This window comes from Nothoprocta perdicaria, unplaced genomic scaffold, assembly GCF_003342845.1.
Source record: "Nothoprocta perdicaria isolate Ctin4 unplaced genomic scaffold, notPer1 scaffold_43, whole genome shotgun sequence".
NCBI lineage: Eukaryota > Metazoa > Chordata > Aves > Tinamiformes > Tinamidae > Nothoprocta > Nothoprocta perdicaria.
In genome coordinates, this window is record NW_020455677.1 from 2,238,193 (window position 1) to 2,254,700 (window position 16,508).

Here is a 16,508-nt window from a genome sequence, read left to right on the forward strand (position 1 = left end):
ACTTTGTCTAGACTGACTGACTCTGCAGTTCTATGGTCACATTTACTGTTCAGAGATGACGGATGCCTAAGCTGAACACCTTTGCTATGAATATATTTTTTCAGAATGGATTTTGTTACTGATGCACTGTTATTGAACTGTGTTCTTGTAGAAAAGTTACTTCCATAGTGGTGATCTCTGGTCTTAACATTCAGTCTTCAGTATAAAATTATCTTCCAGTAGCTCCTTTGGCTCCTGATGTTAGTATTTTTAAGAAGAACTCTTAGGTACAAAGGCAAGCAATGTGTTTAAAAAAAAAAAAAAGTTGAAATAAAACTTGATATTAAAAATTAGTATAAAAAGCAAGGTTGCTTGTTTTTTTCCTGCTTCTACCAATGACACTGCTTTATCAACCATTTTAGCACATGGCTTTACTTTGCAAAGACTATAGTAAGGTTAAGTAGTAGAAAAGTCGTTGTTATGATTTTAATTATCTGCCATAAATTCTGTTCTGCTTTTATGTTAGGAAAGCAGAATATATGCTGTAGCCAAGTCGGGCTTAAGGGTGTCTGAAGCTTTCACTGTGGAATCTCTTAACAAAAGTAAGTGATTTAGGTGGTCATTGTCGCATGAAATAAAAGTTCTCTTCTTATGGTGATTTGTAAGAAAGGACCAAATGTCCCATGCTCCTCTAAGATATTTTTATGAAGATTAGTTTATCTGCTCTTTAAAATCTAGAAAATGAGACATCATCTTCCATTGTTTTATCTTACTTTGCCTGTTGACTTCGTAGTGAATTTATATTTCGTTTGCTCTACTTTTCTTTGCAATTCCTTCTGAAGATTCTCTACCAGGGATTGAGGTGACAGATAATGGATTCAATTAAAAAAGGGGTTAGTGATCATGATTACAGTTCATTTATAATCCTTTAAACCATTGTAAATTTCAAATACCTATAAATCTGGCATCTAGAACGAATCAGGAGTTGGTTCACTTTTTGTAACAGAGCMATACAATGCAAGAAGCGACATTAAAATTTCATAAATTAGAGGGTAAAATAGGAAGCTAATTTATACACAGCATGTTGCTTTTCTTAGGTGCCGTTTCACTGTCTTCGTACTCCATCTCTGGATTATATACATCTCTGATATATAAGAACATGACCACTCCAGTCTACACCACTTTGAAGGGGGTAGGTATATTGTTGCATATAGGGAATTCTGCAGTACCATTAGGCTTCACATCGAAGAACTGGATGATTTACATTTGATGCTACCAGGCCAGAGGTGTCCTAAGATGGTGTTTAGAGATCGTAGAACCCCAGAGGTAATGGAAATGTCAAACAGTTGAAAAAAAAAATATTGCTGCTTGTAAACTGTTACCAGCCCTGCTCAGTTTTTCTAGGTCCCTTGCTGTTTTTTTCCGAAGGCTTGTTAATTATTAAGCAGAACCACATGATGTTCAATGCCATAATTAAAAGTGTATGTATGTAGAAATGTCCTTGTGTTGGTGCCAAGGCTGTTTATATCCAGATAGCCAGCAGCAACTAATCAGAGCATTGTTTGTTTTCTGGCAGCTTTTTTGATTTCAAAAGACCCAAGCCTTGAGCTACCTCAGTTCTCTAAGTGTGGGGGTGGCTGAGGATACAGAGGGCAGCAGGGAATTTAGCTGGATGTTGATATTTGTGTGCCAAACCTTACAGGCCAAGTAAGAACAGCTTTGAATGTTGTGAAGTCAGCAAAGCTCTGCCACAGTATGAGGGAAATGGCTGGTGTCTGTCATGCAAGATTGCAAAGAATGTTGTGTTCATCTCTGCAGAAGGCAACTCAGATAAGCAACAGCCCATTCATAGATGAGTCTTCAGGATCTGAGGAAGATGACAGCTCTCGGTCCAGCTCAAGGACTTCTGAGTCCGACTCCCGAAGCAGAAGTGGCCCAGGTAGTCCTCGGGCTATGAAAAGAGGTACATAAAAACTCTAACAAGGAACACATGGGAAGCCTGGAAAATTAGGCAGTTTGCAGTATCTTTACTGAAACTGATTTTTTCATTAAACAACATGGACATCTTAAGTGTGGATCAAGGCTGCCATSTCAGTTTTCAAGGCCCAAATCTGTCCAAACAGGAGAAAGGAAAGCTATACATTGCTTTCTTTATATTGCTGTTACAATAGGTGACTTTTTAAGGCATTAATCCAGTAGCTAGATCTTGTCTTGAGAGAAAAGTGACTTTTGTGCTTAAAACAAAGTGCCCCTTTGTGTCTATTTACTCTGCCATGCCAAGGATTTCCTGTGACCTTGTGCTTCATGGAAGTAAAGTGACCCAAAACAAAGTAGTTGCCATCAGAAAAAAAAAATCAATATCAAGTTCTTWTAAAAACATAACAGTTTAACCTGTCATCTGTCATTTCATGTGGTAAAGGGCAGTGAATGTCTTATGATTCTGTGCAAAGACTTGTTTGAAACACGTGAATCCAATAATGGTCTTTTTGTAAATGAGCACAACTCATACAGCTCTAGGTACTTATATGATTCCATATGCAAAATGAAAATAACATGCTTCACCACATACAAAAATCAAATGCTTCCTCATGAGGTGACAGCAACTTCTCCCTGAGAGGTTGCTTTCACAGAGTTGTGCAACAGAAACTCAGTTCACTGTTCAGTAAGTGTCTTAAGATCCTCCACTAGGCATTGCTTTGGAAATGCAGAATGAACTGCACTTAGTAGCATCAGTTATTCAGGTTAAAAATCCCAGTCAACTGGCGCTTCACTGAGCAGGCAGGTACCCACCAGCCCACGGGCAGTTTTTCCGTGCCAGCCCCACGTGGTGCTGAGGTGCTGTTTCGTTTCCAATTCCTTTTGGCTCTGTTGCACAGGATGATTTGCATTCGTTTTCCTTCAGAGCTCTCTTCACCAGCTTCCTTAAAATCCACCTGGATACCACCCTGTGCCACGTGCTCAAGGTCTCCCTGCTGGAGCAGAGGGCTTGGACTGGATGATCCCTAGAGGTCCCTTCCAAGCTCAACCATTCTGGGATTCTGCAGTTCCTTAGGGTGAGGCTATATAGCCTGACCTGCTCAGGTCTCCTTCACTGGATTTCTGCTACAACCCTTATCTTCTATTGCAACAACAATGGAAAGCATCTAAGGGTTGTCTGAATTGGTCCTGTCTCCGGTGATATAGCTAAATTTTGCTCCACTAGTATAAAAAGGACTCAAGGCTCCTGCTTCCCAGCAGCTCCATTTCAGTTAAATCAGAGAAACAAAGTCAACAAGGAATCTTCAGAGTCACCTTTCAGAAGAGAAGAGTAGACAAAAAGAGCCTTTATTGAAGGGCATGCTTATCTGTTCAAAAACAATTATTTCTATGATGAATAAAGGAGGAGTTTGATGGGTTTTTTTTAACTGATGATTCACTAGAACTGAAAGCAAAGTGCATTTTTCCCCAGGACTAAAGCTAATAAATTTAAAAAAATTATCAAATCTGAAATTTATTTATTTTTTTAGAACATCTCTATGTAAAAAAAAATAGTAATGCCAGAGCAAGGCCACCCACCAACAACTCACAATTTAAACATAYAGTAGTTAATATTAGCTTTTTACAAAACAGGTAATCACATAAGAGACCCAGATACAGAGAGAAAATGAGAGAAAGGGGGAGGGAAAGTCACTTAGTTTGATTAAAGATCCTGATTTTTTTTTCTAGAGAATTAATATCTGCAGGGATGTTCTGATTTTGTTTATTGAGAGTATGGTACATAAAAAATATAATCTTTCTTCTTCTAACTCAGGTGTATCGCTCTCTTCTATGACCTCTGAAAGTGACTATGCTATTCCTCCAGATGCATATTCAATAGATACAGACTATTCAGAGCCAGAGCAGAAACTTCCTAAAACYTCTTCCTCATCTAGTGATAACGGAAAAAACGTGAGTATAGTAGATCCTTAAAGAATAAGTGTGCCTGGTTGTGCTGTACTTACATTTATATATGAATAATGCTATCAAAATTCTATACTTGGACTTGCTGACTCACAGACTATATCATGATTATAAATACAGAATGTATCAACAGTAAGTTAGCCATAAGAAGACTATAATAATTAAGGATAGTTCTGAGATTTTTACTAGGCAGGCAACTCCAGAAGATGACTGCTGATGAAAATAAATTTTACATCGTTGTTCAATCTTCTTTGTAGTTCTGGGCGTACTTTAATTATAAGTAGAGATATTAATTAGTTGTCCCACCTTCATGGCATTTATTGTAATTGATGCTTGTAAAAACTATATACTTGGAATTAAAATCTCATAAAATACTCTAATTATGATTTAGAGTGGACTTTGAAACCATCAAAATATGTGTGTGTGAGTATGTGTTTTTCTACAAAGCTCTGGGGGTTGCAGGTATATATGAATACTTTATTACTTTTTACCTAACAGGAGCCTTTGGAAAAATCTGGATATCTATTAAAAATGGGTGGTAAAGTAAAGACCTGGAAACGACGGTGGTTTGTGCTTAAAGGAGGAGAATTACTATACTACAAATCTCCAGTAAGTGCCTGTAACTTACTGCTGTTCAGCATTAGCCTGTTTTTACTGACTCTAAGACTGTTAGAGGAAAAATAAATGCATTCCTGGTGTATGAGCTAGTCGACAGTAATTCAGTTCCTCAAGAGGCATACATGGCACTTATGTTTAAATAGGAAGCACTGAGCAAGATTAATGCTTAAATTAGTTCTATAATTATTTATTGCTATTTGGTGGCAGTTTAGAAGTGTTTCTTTTTCCATTCTTTCCATTCAGAGTGACGTAATTCGAAAACCTCAAGGTCAAATTGAGCTAAATGCATCTAGCCACATTGAAAGGGGCGATGGGAAGCAGACAATTCAGGTACCTGCTCTTCTCTTTCTGTTTTTAACTTTTCTTTTTCTTTCATCCGCCTTCCCCAAAATTGAGCCTTCATTTCAGTAAGGGAGCATGAACTTGGAACTAATCAATGCCCTTCATGTAGAAACAGAGTAGTTTTAGAAACAAGGGATAGGAAGGCCTCAGCTTAGATGGTTTTGTCTGTATTGCTACAAAAGTCAGATTTAAATAAAGATGCAAATAAAGAGTGTGGTCTTGGGAACCAGCCATCAGGATTGACTGAAGTTGTCTGAAATGGGATAAAATGAGCTTCATCCTGGGGTCTTCCAGGTAGGTCTTAGGAAGCATTGGTCTGCCTCTTCTGCCCAGCCATCCAGCATTTCATTAAATGGAAAACGCTAGGGGAAAAATAACGCCCCCTGAAACTTGTGAAGCTGCATTGTTTAAGCTGTCACCTGGAATGTACAATGTGCTTAGAGCTAAAGACTCTTCTGTTACTATGTAGYTGACCACAGAAAAACGAACATACTACCTGACTGCGGATTCTCCAAACATCTTGGAGGAATGGATCCAAGTACTACAGAATGTTCTTAAAATACAGGCTGCTAGTCCCCTTTTCGTACAACCTGAAGTCAAGCCAACCATGAAAGGACTGCTTACAAAGGTAGAAGGATTTCTCTTCCCCAAATATACTTCATTCCATCTTTCATAAGAATACTATCTAGATGAAAAAGGCCCTACAATAAAATTTATACAAGCAGAATAGCTTTTGTACTACTTTACAAAGCTACTGTACAATGTCCAGAAGGACTATCAGTCCATCAGCTTTTTGCAAAACTCTTCATTTGGTTGTTTGAGATTTGCTTTGGTGAATTTTATTTTGTTTCTTGATTCAGTAGTTCCTAGGCTGAGTACTCCCTGGTATTTTGACGCATGCATAAGTTTTTGTAGGTAATTGATCTACTTCATTGCAGTAGATTAGTCTCTTTCCTAGCACTATTCAATGGAACAGATAATTTCAAGATGGCAAAGATATTTTATAAAAGGATTCTTTGTTGTTGTTTTCAACTGCTTTACTTCTTCAGCTTTCATTGCTTCAGACCTGCTCCAAAGCCAAATAAAAACTCACAGCAAGCTTAGATGGGGCAAGATTAGATGGAAACATCTAATACTTTAATCCTTACGTCTGTAATTTAGTTAAGCATTTTGAAGCATTTGGCTATTCATGTGGAGAAGAATTTGAACCGCGGTACATATTCCCAAAATCACCAAAGTTCAGAGAATGTGAAATATAATCTGCATTTCTCTGTCTCTGCTCCTAAGTGTTGTGTAATTTCAGGTGAAACATGGATACTCCAAAAGGGTTTGGTGCACCCTAGTTGGAAAAATCCTGTATTATTTCCGTAATCAAGAAGACAAGGTAGGTTCCTCATTCGTTTCCTCAGTGAATGAAAGCTACATAGTAGGGACAACTTTAACAGCAAGCTGAAGTTGTAGCAACATGCAGATTGGCCTGGCTAATGTGTGCTCATTTTGTTTTGATTATCCAACATTCAGACTTGACGGACTGTCAATTTCACAGGTTCCTACCTCATAAACAGTAATCCAGGGCATGCCAATTCTCATGCAGGACATTTTCTGCATATTCTTATCCTTAGCTGAAAGGGTTAGGAAAGCAATCTTGGAAAAATGTACAGGAAATCGTTACGCATGCAAATCATTAAGCATTACTGGACATCACAGGCCATACAGGAACAGCACTTGAACCCCCTTYGCTAATCTGTTAAATAACAGATTCTCTTGAACTTTCCAATGCCTGAATGGCCAGAGAAGGGAGAGGCCTTTCTGCAGAATAACCAGAAAGGGCTGTCATCCTCTGTTWGTCCCTTTAGTGAACTTAAAATATAGCATGTACAAATCTACATAATTTAAAAATACAGTGCTTTCCTCCTAAAGAAGTGACGACGATTAAGGTTCTAGGCTTGACAGTGGGAATTTTTAGTTGGAACTCGATGGGAAATACTGAGGGATTGCCTCTCCACCTGTAACACAGAGGCATTTCATTAACTGCATAGGGAAGCTGACCTGCAAGTAGAATTACAGTTTTTTCCCCACTCTTGGACTTTAGCATAAATCATTCTACTTCTGCTGTTTATAACAGCTGATTTATCTGGCATTCCATGGCAGGACAGAAATAAATGTAAATGCGTATTGATGGCAGTTTACGTTTTTATTTCCATTTGTAGAATAAGAGATAAAAAATTACTGTGCACTGAAGCGAATGTTTCCTCTGTGACCACTTCTTGTTTCTAGTTTCCTCTTGGTCAAATCAAGCTTTGGGAGGCTAAGGTTGAAGAGGTTGACAGATCATGTGATTCCGATGAAGATTATGAAGCTAGTGGCCGCAGTCTGTTATCAACACATTACACTGTTGTTATCCATCCCAAAGATCAAGGACCCACTTATCTCCTTATAGGATCCAAACATGAGAAGGTAATAAATGGACTTATTAATTAGAGTTTAAATGACATGTCTGTGACTATGATGCCATTAAATGAACATTTCCTAATGAGGAGGGGAAGGGAAAAGGACAACTGAGGTCTTTTTTTTTTTTTCTCCCTGTGCTGTCTACCTGGTAGTTTGAAATAATAAGCAAAGAGAAGGTCCTGCTTTGTGAACATTTTAATGCTCTTGAGAATAGGATGGAACAAATGAGTGTGCTTTTCTATTTTAGGACACATGGCTTTATCATCTGACAGTTGCAGCGGGAAGTACCAGTGTAAACGTTGGATCTGAATTTGAACAACTTGTTTGCAAGTTATTAAATATGGAAGGCGATACTAGTAAGTTCTTCAGAACTATTATATTTTTAATAGTCCCACACTTTGTAATAAAAGCTGGACAACCATCTTTTAGACTCATTCTCACTCTTAGAGACACAGGTACTTCAAGTTTGAACCCAGAGTTCATGCAGTTCCACTATCACATAGGGTCTAGTTGAGAGTTTAAGCAGAAATTAACTGATTTAGTACCCAGGAGCTTTACCTCACAGAGAATCTTTATTAACTCCATCATAGAGCAAGGCCCAAAGAAGTCACAGAGTGTAAGGAAAGGAAGATGACTTGACCTCAGCAATTTATCTTCTCCTTATTGCTTTGCTCAGTCATGGTGGACTTAGGCRCATATGAACTGTAAAGGGATGCAATAATTTTGAATGAATGATGAATAATTTTTGAGAATTCATTTTACCAAACAAACAAAATCAGTATCCCTAGAAACATAAGATATTTTGGTCTCATTTCTTAAGCAGAAATACTCAGTTGATAATACTCCCCCTGTGTGTGTGTGTATGTGTGTGTGTGTGTGTGTGTGTGTGTGTCTGTCTCCTGCTTCCACCATCATTTCTTAGCTAGTTTATTAGCAATCTAAGGTTTTTTTCTAAGCTTTCTTTCTGGCAAGTGTTGTGAAAAGAAGCACCTGGGTAGGCAGGAGATTCACTAATACCATCAGTAGCAGAAATTCCACATTGTATCCCCAGAAACCTGCAAGACTTTTATTAAATAAGAGTATTGTATTCTTGTGTTACGAGACGTGATGAACTAAGCAAACTCAAGTCAGATTGTGTTGTTATTTTCCCTACAGGCTCAAACAGCTTAGTATTTTTGTTGAAGTGACCTGCCTCTGTCCCACTTCAAGCAGCAATGTCATAAAATTAGGAAATAGTTCAGTCTGTGGGTGGGAATGACTTGTTAGGAAAGAATCCATATCCTCACAAGTTAATTGATTTAGCAAATTGGGCTCTTCTAATACATGCAAGAGTTCAGAAGTTTTAAGTGTGGAATCTGAAAGAAATTAAGTTTGCTGAAAGATACTGGACCAAATGTTTAAGGAAAAATTGCAACTATGAAAAGAATAGGTACGTGCTAGAAGAGATGTTTAGATGGCTATTTGTTTTCCTTCTGAATCTGTCTAATGAGGTTTTAGAAGACATTCAGCTATTTGAGGCCGTATCTTTTTCCTGAATCGCTATTGAACATGGGGTTAAGGTGCTGTCATGTTGAAGGTAATGCCTTTTAGGAGGTAGGTCAGATGATTGCAGTTTTTACAAATAATAGAGCATTTAAAAAATAATAATAAAAAAAAGTTTCTGTTTGCCAAATTTGGCCTGGAAACATTATATGAGAAGTAGCATTCTAGTGTTACAGGTACATTTAAGGTATTTTAACAGTGAGCCAAATGATCCTTGAGCTTTGAAGCTTGTTGTTTGTTTGTTTAACATTTTGTTTCTCTTTGAATGCTGAACCAAAGTTTAAATTTACTGTACTAAATGATTAATTGCTAGAAACATGTATTTTATCTGTTCAGCTTCTCAGATTTGGAGACATCCCATCCTTTGCCACAGCAAAGAAGGAATTGCTTCCCCTCTTACAACATTGCCATCGGAGGCCTTGCAAACTGAAGCAATTAAATTATTTAAGGTAAATCCTCTAGGAAATGCCTTTTTAACTTTGTGCATGTTTTTGGCTTACTAGGGATGTTCGCCAGATCTGAAAAGAGAAGTTTCTTCTTTTATCTTTAGTGGAAAGACTAAACTAGTGGACCAAGACAGTAGCAGAATGTCCCCATACTACCTCACTAAAGCCAGTCAATTTTCTAACGTAAGCAGTCATAGATTGATTCAAAACAAGAGAAAGCAGAGATTCTACTGCTCTTTTTTTAATAAAAATAAGACTTTGAGTAAAAAGACTTTCTGTGAGTAGCAAATCAGTCTTGAAAAACTGAAACAAGACGAAAAATAATAATTACATGTTCTAGTAATCTTAAGGAGAGAAAATACTAGAGAGTAAGAGTCTTGAAAGTCTTTCACAACAGTTTTATGAATTCACTTTTAAGGATTTTTATACACCTTTACAAATGCACGTAGGCATATCTCACAGCTGTAGTGAAAGGGTTTTATGATTAAGAGAAGTATAGCAATTCATAACTGCTATTCTTCAGCTAATCGCTTGAGCTTTTTTGTCCGCAGATAAGTTTTTTTTATCTTTCTTGGTAAAAGGAATTTGATAACTATGGGTGATAACTATGAGGAGGAGGGTGCTGCAATTCCATTAACTTTACTTTTCCTCCCCTATGCTCACCCAAGTAAAACCACTCCTGAACATATTAACCAAATGTAATTAAGACCCTTTCAGAGGGGAAAAAAWTTTTTTTTTTTAAATGTACATTACAAAATGTGCATTTGCTGTATGTTATATTCTGTGCAAAACATTACAAGCTGGAAGGCATAGTGCTTGGATAAATGAACTGCCTCCAGAGAGATTGCACAGATTCCCTGCAGCACRAACTATCTTGAGAATTCTAATGTAATGGTCAGGATCTCAAAAGGAATTCAAGACAAGCACCATATGTTCAGTCACGGTCACTTGTAGACAAACATTCCAGCTGGTTTGTCTGAAGCATTTGAAGCTCTTGTACTTCCACTTTATTTTCTGCAGTTCTGCAACATGAAAAATATAAGTTTTTACTTCCCTCATCATAATAATCCAATGTCTATTTGGAAATCACATCCTAAAGCATATTTCAAACTTAATTTCAGACTTAATTCAGATCCCAGACTTTTGCCTAAGATAAATACAAAAAAGATGACGCACACAAAGATGACTTTATGAAAATGGTTTATAAATCAGTTTAAAAATCGGGTAGAACATTGATCTGCAAACAGAGAAAGTAACATTTTGATTATTTCACTGTTGATAAAATTGGTTCTTTGCCTCTGCGTAATTTTCAGATAGGCTCCATCCATCCATCTCTTTTCCATCCATCCATTTCTTTTCCATCCATCCATCCATCCATCCATCCATCTCTTTTATTTTGCTTTTCTACTTTGAAAATTCATCTTTAAGCATCAGTTTTAATTAGCGAGTTGAGTTATCATAGCCAAGAAAAAATACTGTATAAACTAAATGGAGTAAGTGATAACACAAGCTTTCTTCTAGTACAGTTCTACTACCAATCACCTTTCCTAAGAGTGGCAGTAGGTTGTACTGATAAACAATAAAAATGGAAACAAAAGCCAAAAAGCAAAACAGCTACAAGTCATGGTTTTCTTATTTGTGCTTATTCTGCCATGTTGTGTAGAAAAGTTTTACCCTGGGTGCCACTGTGAGGTGTCTACCTTGCCTTCTACACCCGTGTGACATGGGCAGGTTACCTTTGGTGTGGCCTTGGACTTGCCTAATACCTCAACAGCTCCAGCTCTTACTAAACCTCACTTGATTTACATACCTGTCTCAACCTGTTGTTCCCCCATCTTAAAAAAATATGCAGTTTTTAGAGCTTTTTAATGTTTCTGCCTAGCTTTTCATTTCTTCTCACTGTTTTTCACCTTTTTTTAGCAGAGACAACAGGGTGTTCTTAGTCTAGGAATATACTAATTAATTGCAACWTCAATTATAGCGTATTTCTATTATGCAAAACCTCTAAAAGATTTGTTGCAGCTTCATATACAAACTCACTTACTTGTTATTTTATATCTAGACCTGCCAGTTGTTTATAAATGCCGCAGTTGACTCTCCTGCCATTGATTACCATGTATCTTTGGCCCAAAGTGCTTTGCAGATGTGCCTCACACATCCTGAACTTCAGAACGAGATCTGTTGCCAGCTAATTAAACAGACTAGACGTCGACATCCACAAAACCAGGCAGGACCAATACAGGTAACACAGTCTTTGTCTTAATGGTAAGTACTGCAACAGTAGCGAAGGAACTGCAGAGACGGTAAAGAATAGCAGAGGCATYTGCACTTCTGTGGTATCCACTTACTTAAAATCACATAAAGAACTGAAAGAATATCTCATTTTTAAAGGCTGGACATGCAGTTGGCTTCCTTCTTTTAAAACTGATGCCATTCTCCCACAGACTACTGGTATCTAATGGCCAGGTATCTGTGCCAGAGCTGTCCAATTTCTGTTTAATACCAGACAAGACAGATAAATGCTGTTTTCTAAATTCTGAACTGAACCATTGGTGCTACAGTAAATAAAATAGTTGCAAAATTAGTGAATCTGCACCTAGAGTACATGAGAGTAGTGTACATTGAGACTTGTAAATATATTCTGAACTATGAGATATTCTAAAAATAATAAATAAATGTTTGTTCAATAGTTACTATCCACTTTATGCTTATGTCTTATGTGATATAACATAATGTTTGTGAAAAGAAGAGCTGAGTTAAAATTGCACAGACTCATTTCTTAGTGCGTGACCTTGCAGCCTTAATACTTTTATCCTGTATCTTAACTGCTCTTCATAAAGAAATACTCTCCCACTTCCAGCCCCCAAATAAACATGCTGTAAAACATGTTTGTGTTTACACACATAAATAGAAAGAGAGAATTTTTGTCCTTATATTACCTGATGAGGTGACATCGTCATTTACTCAGCTTTTTCTCTGGTTTTATTTTTCTCTTCCATTTTACAATTGTCTGTTGTTTGATCTGGCACAGTAAGCTGCACTGCTGCCAGCAAGCACAGGAAGTCTTATTTATAAGACATTTGAAACAGTGAATGTTTTCCTTTTGTCCAGGGTTTGCAGCTCTTGGCTCTCTGCGTTGGACTCTTTCTCCCCCAGCATCCATTTCTTTGGCTTCTTAAAATTCATTTAAAGAAGAATGCAGATTCCAGGTGTGCCTGAATATTAGTAACGTGTTAGGTGGATAATCTTTCCTAAATAGCTTATTTTCAATCTGTATTTAATATTTCAGAACTTTACATAAACGACAAAATACATTTTAATAGATTTGGGTTCCAGTGCTACTAAATTACTGCACATGTTATTTCTATGCATTTCTTGGAAAAAAAAGTCTTGTTTGTTTGTTTTCTGTAAAATATTCTGCTGTAAAATTCTGGTTATGTGTTGCAAAAGCATGAACCTCCAAATAGAGCAGCTACTCTGACCCAGGTTCACCTTTAGCACAGCTCTGTTGGTCTCAGTGGACTTGTGGACTTAYTCTCCTTATAAATCCACATGGAAAAAATATATTGGAAATCCTTCAGTGAAATCTCTGTACACCTCCCATTTGGCTTCTCCTGAGGGATTTACTTACAGTTTACTCTCCATTCAATCCTTTTCTCTCACAGGAGTGAATTTGGGAAATATGCAATATATTGCCAGCGCTGTGTGGAGCGCACCCAGCAGAACGGAGACCGAGAAGCCAGACCTTCCAGAATGGAAATTCTTTCAACCCTTCTGAGAAATCCCTACCACCATTCCCTGCCTTTCAGCATTCCAGTTCATTTCATGAATGGCATATATCAGGTAATGCCAAGAATAGCACAGAATCTAAGTTGTCTCAGCCTCATGCTATTAGYATATTCCTGGAGCAGTATATCAGGAACAGAATTAGAAGTGTTAAGGTAAATATCACTCAAGCTTTATCCCATGCCAGTGTTAGCAATGAAAGGCACCAAGTACATGAATCATATTTGACCAATGAATTATAGAGATTTGGGAAAAAAAAAAAAACCTTTAAAAGAAAAGGGAAAAAAAATGAAAAACCTCTAAGAATGTGAAATTAATGAAGGTTCTGTTTCTTATTTAACCCGACCACCAGATGAGTGAATTAGACTGAAGAAAAGAGAAAGGTACTAGATTCCTTTCATCAGAAATCTTGAAAGACAGATACGTCACTGAAGGCCTGGAAGCACATCTGTGCCTCCCATTAACACTCACTGAAGGATAACTATATTTATTAGAGAACAAACACAGCTGCATTCTTAACTCTTTTGGGGCTTCATCTGTCAAAGCCTGTAGGAAACTTTCAGTGGACTTCCCTGCATAATAGTTCGTGYTCTGGTTTGTGTTTCTAACAGTGGGAGCTGGCAGAAAAAAGATCTTTAACAACTTACAGTATTCCTAGAGAGAAAGTGACTTTTAAAATGAAATCAAAACAGTACTGAATAATCTTTTTATCACAGGAAAAAAAAAATGTTTTTTTCTCTAAGCCTTTTTTAATCACTATGTGTCCAGTCTTCATATACATATATATATATATCAGTCCAAATCTTCATATTTTGTGTTCTCCTGTATTCATCTCCAAAGCTAGATTCAGCAGTACTGCTTAAATTTCCAGCACTGAGAAGCCCAAAATAGAAGAATAAGAGTAAAATGCCTTCTTCAACATGCTAAATAAAGCAAAAAGCCCTCAGAAAAGAAATTTAAGTGAATAACATGCTAAAGTATTAATACTCTAGTATTGCAGACATACATTATATATATATTAAATTTGGGGAAAAAAMCATAAAAGTATATATTACTGACCCATATACTGTATTGACCCAACATGATAAAAATTTCAGATCTGCCTATAGGAAGATAATCTAATATCCTTCAGAATTGCTTGTCATGAAAAAAAATGACCAATAATGTCATTTGTTTCATCATCTTCAAAAGTGTCACACTTTTCACAAAACACTTGTCACAAAAGTGTCATCATCTTCTTGAAAAGTGTTTGAGTGCCATAAAATCTCAGATAGTAGACTGCTTTTTGTTGAAAAGATTCAAGTATAGCAAATGCAAAAAAGTATAGAAGAAATTTTAAAAAATAGAAATAAAGCTAAAACCTTTAATTTCTTCCATATAAATGCAATAAATAGACTGCAATAGGTACAATCTGCTGACAGGCCAGCACATTTTTTTGATGGAAAGAAAGAAACTCCACTAAATTGATTTTATATGTAGAATTTTGACACTTTTCCAAACCCTTAATGGAAATTTTGAAGTTCCAATGTCACTAAATTATTCAGGGGGGATGGAATGGGTCTTCTTTCCCCATTATTATTATAGAGGCATATTATCATTCTTTATGCTTTTTTTTTTTTTTTTAAAGTTAGGTAACAAAATATGTTTTGTGTATGTTTTAGGTTGTTGGCTTTGATGCCTCAACGACAGTGGAGGAATTCCTGAACACCCTGAACCAGGATACTGGAATGCGAAAACCAGCTCAGTCGGGATTTGCACTGTTTTCTGATGATCCCTCTGGCAAGGATATAGAGCACTGTCTTCAAGGGAACATCAAGGTAAACAAGAGCCTTTAATGAGTTCATATAAAACAACAAAATACCTTCATTTTACAGATCTCTCTTCTGACAATGTAAAACAAAACATTTACCAGGCTGAAAACTGTCTTTATTTTTTTCCTCATGACCTAAAAGGAAAGATCAAAAAGAATACCATTTTTTCAATTGCTAACATTCATTCAGTGAAATATATTTGAAAGCTTTGCCTGGAAGGCTGATATTAACAGCTGGACTTAAAAAAGAAAGTAACTTGTTATTAATTTCAGTCCCTTAGAATCAAAAAGCAGTTGCAGTCCAGTGTGCATCTAAAGATGCCAATTAGAATTTCAGTTATAGCCCCAAAACACGACCATTTGAAGTCYAAGAAATCAGGTAGAGGGATCCTGGGGAGGAAAGGAGAAAGGACTTCTTCCTTATATAAATACAGAATAACTAGAGATCAGTACAGGAAATTTCCAGTAGTTGGTCTGCATTCTGAAGTTGTCCTTCCCTAAACTCCTAATATAAATGATTTGCAGTAAAGATTGCAAAGCCTGTTTAARTAACATATAACGTCTTAGTAAAATATTAGACATTTTACAGACCTCAGCAACTAGCAAATAACGAAATCTCTGCTTCTTTCAAGTAGCATTTTGTGGCCTTTGGCCAATGTTCAGAGATGCAGTTGGAGTCACAAGGGAAGGTATATCCAGGCCTGAATGACTAACAGGCAGGGTCATCACACTCAGCTCTCTTTCCCCACCAGAAATCATTGCGGTATGGAAAGCAAAACATTTTAAAAAACCCTTATTTTCTTGGCAAATGCAAGGCTTGGAACTTTCTTTGAAAGCTGTTCACATTACTGCTTCCAGAAAGGCTCTTTTATGAAACAACAGTGGCATCAAGTCCAGAGGGGCTCACAGAGCTGCCTGTGCTCTTCAGAGAGCCCCCTTATAACAAAGCTTGGCCAAGCAGCGTAACAAACTGTCACTCCAGAGCACCTCAAAAACTCCAGCATGCAGCAGAAAGAAGAGGCCAAGATCAAAGCATATGGTTAGGAACAGTTTGCTCTGTATCACTGCATGTGCATTTGTTGCTGCTATGTTAAGTACCTGGTCTCTCCTTATAAGTCTGTTAGGGCTTTACAAAGTTAAGTTAAGGTAACATTTCCAGTGTTAATGTGTGTGTAGTAGGATAAACAAACAAAAAGTAGTTATTAAGCACTGCAACTAAGAACTGCGAGCAAAAATTATCTGCCGGTCATTTTAAAAATTTAATCTTAGGTTTCTGATGTGTCAAAAGAATACATAAACAAGTAGATAAATTAATTCAAATTATATATATTTTTTTGAAAGATGAATACATGGAGGTCAGCTTTRTATTGCTTTCCTTCCAGATCTGTGACATTATTTCAAAATGGGAGCAAGCCTCCAAAGAGCAACATCCTGGGAAATGTGAAGGCACAAGGACCGTCCGCCTTACTTATAAAAACAGGTTTGTTAGAGCAAGTAGAACTTCTCTTCCGTGTCCTAGGGACTTTTTTTTATTATTTACTTGTGGAGCGTTTCTTCATCTAAAAAATACTGTCTGCCTCAGAGCTTGCAACAGA

General features: G+C 37.0%; 1 protein-coding gene across 3 annotated transcripts in view; it reads left to right on the plus strand.

The window, feature by feature from the left end:
- PLEKHH2 (pleckstrin homology, MyTH4 and FERM domain containing H2) overlaps positions 1 to 16,508 on the plus strand; it is a 44,080-nt gene that overhangs the window by 20,125 nt on the left and 7,447 nt on the right. For all 3 annotated transcript variants that reach the window (XM_026046264.1, XM_026046265.1, XM_026046266.1), the window contains 16 exons: positions 506 to 581; positions 1,077 to 1,171; positions 1,798 to 1,942; positions 3,770 to 3,906; positions 4,417 to 4,527; positions 4,780 to 4,866; positions 5,348 to 5,506; positions 6,182 to 6,262; positions 7,156 to 7,335; positions 7,577 to 7,685; positions 9,208 to 9,320; positions 11,380 to 11,559; positions 12,429 to 12,526; positions 12,983 to 13,160; positions 14,765 to 14,920; positions 16,296 to 16,393. In XM_026046264.1, the coding sequence (XP_025902049.1) occupies positions 506 to 581; positions 1,077 to 1,171; positions 1,798 to 1,942; positions 3,770 to 3,906; positions 4,417 to 4,527; positions 4,780 to 4,866; positions 5,348 to 5,506; positions 6,182 to 6,262; positions 7,156 to 7,335; positions 7,577 to 7,685; positions 9,208 to 9,320; positions 11,380 to 11,559; positions 12,429 to 12,526; positions 12,983 to 13,160; positions 14,765 to 14,920; positions 16,296 to 16,393 (2,003 nt within the window). The remainder of the gene's footprint in view (positions 1 to 505; positions 582 to 1,076; positions 1,172 to 1,797; positions 1,943 to 3,769; positions 3,907 to 4,416; positions 4,528 to 4,779; positions 4,867 to 5,347; positions 5,507 to 6,181; positions 6,263 to 7,155; positions 7,336 to 7,576; positions 7,686 to 9,207; positions 9,321 to 11,379; positions 11,560 to 12,428; positions 12,527 to 12,982; positions 13,161 to 14,764; positions 14,921 to 16,295; positions 16,394 to 16,508) is intronic.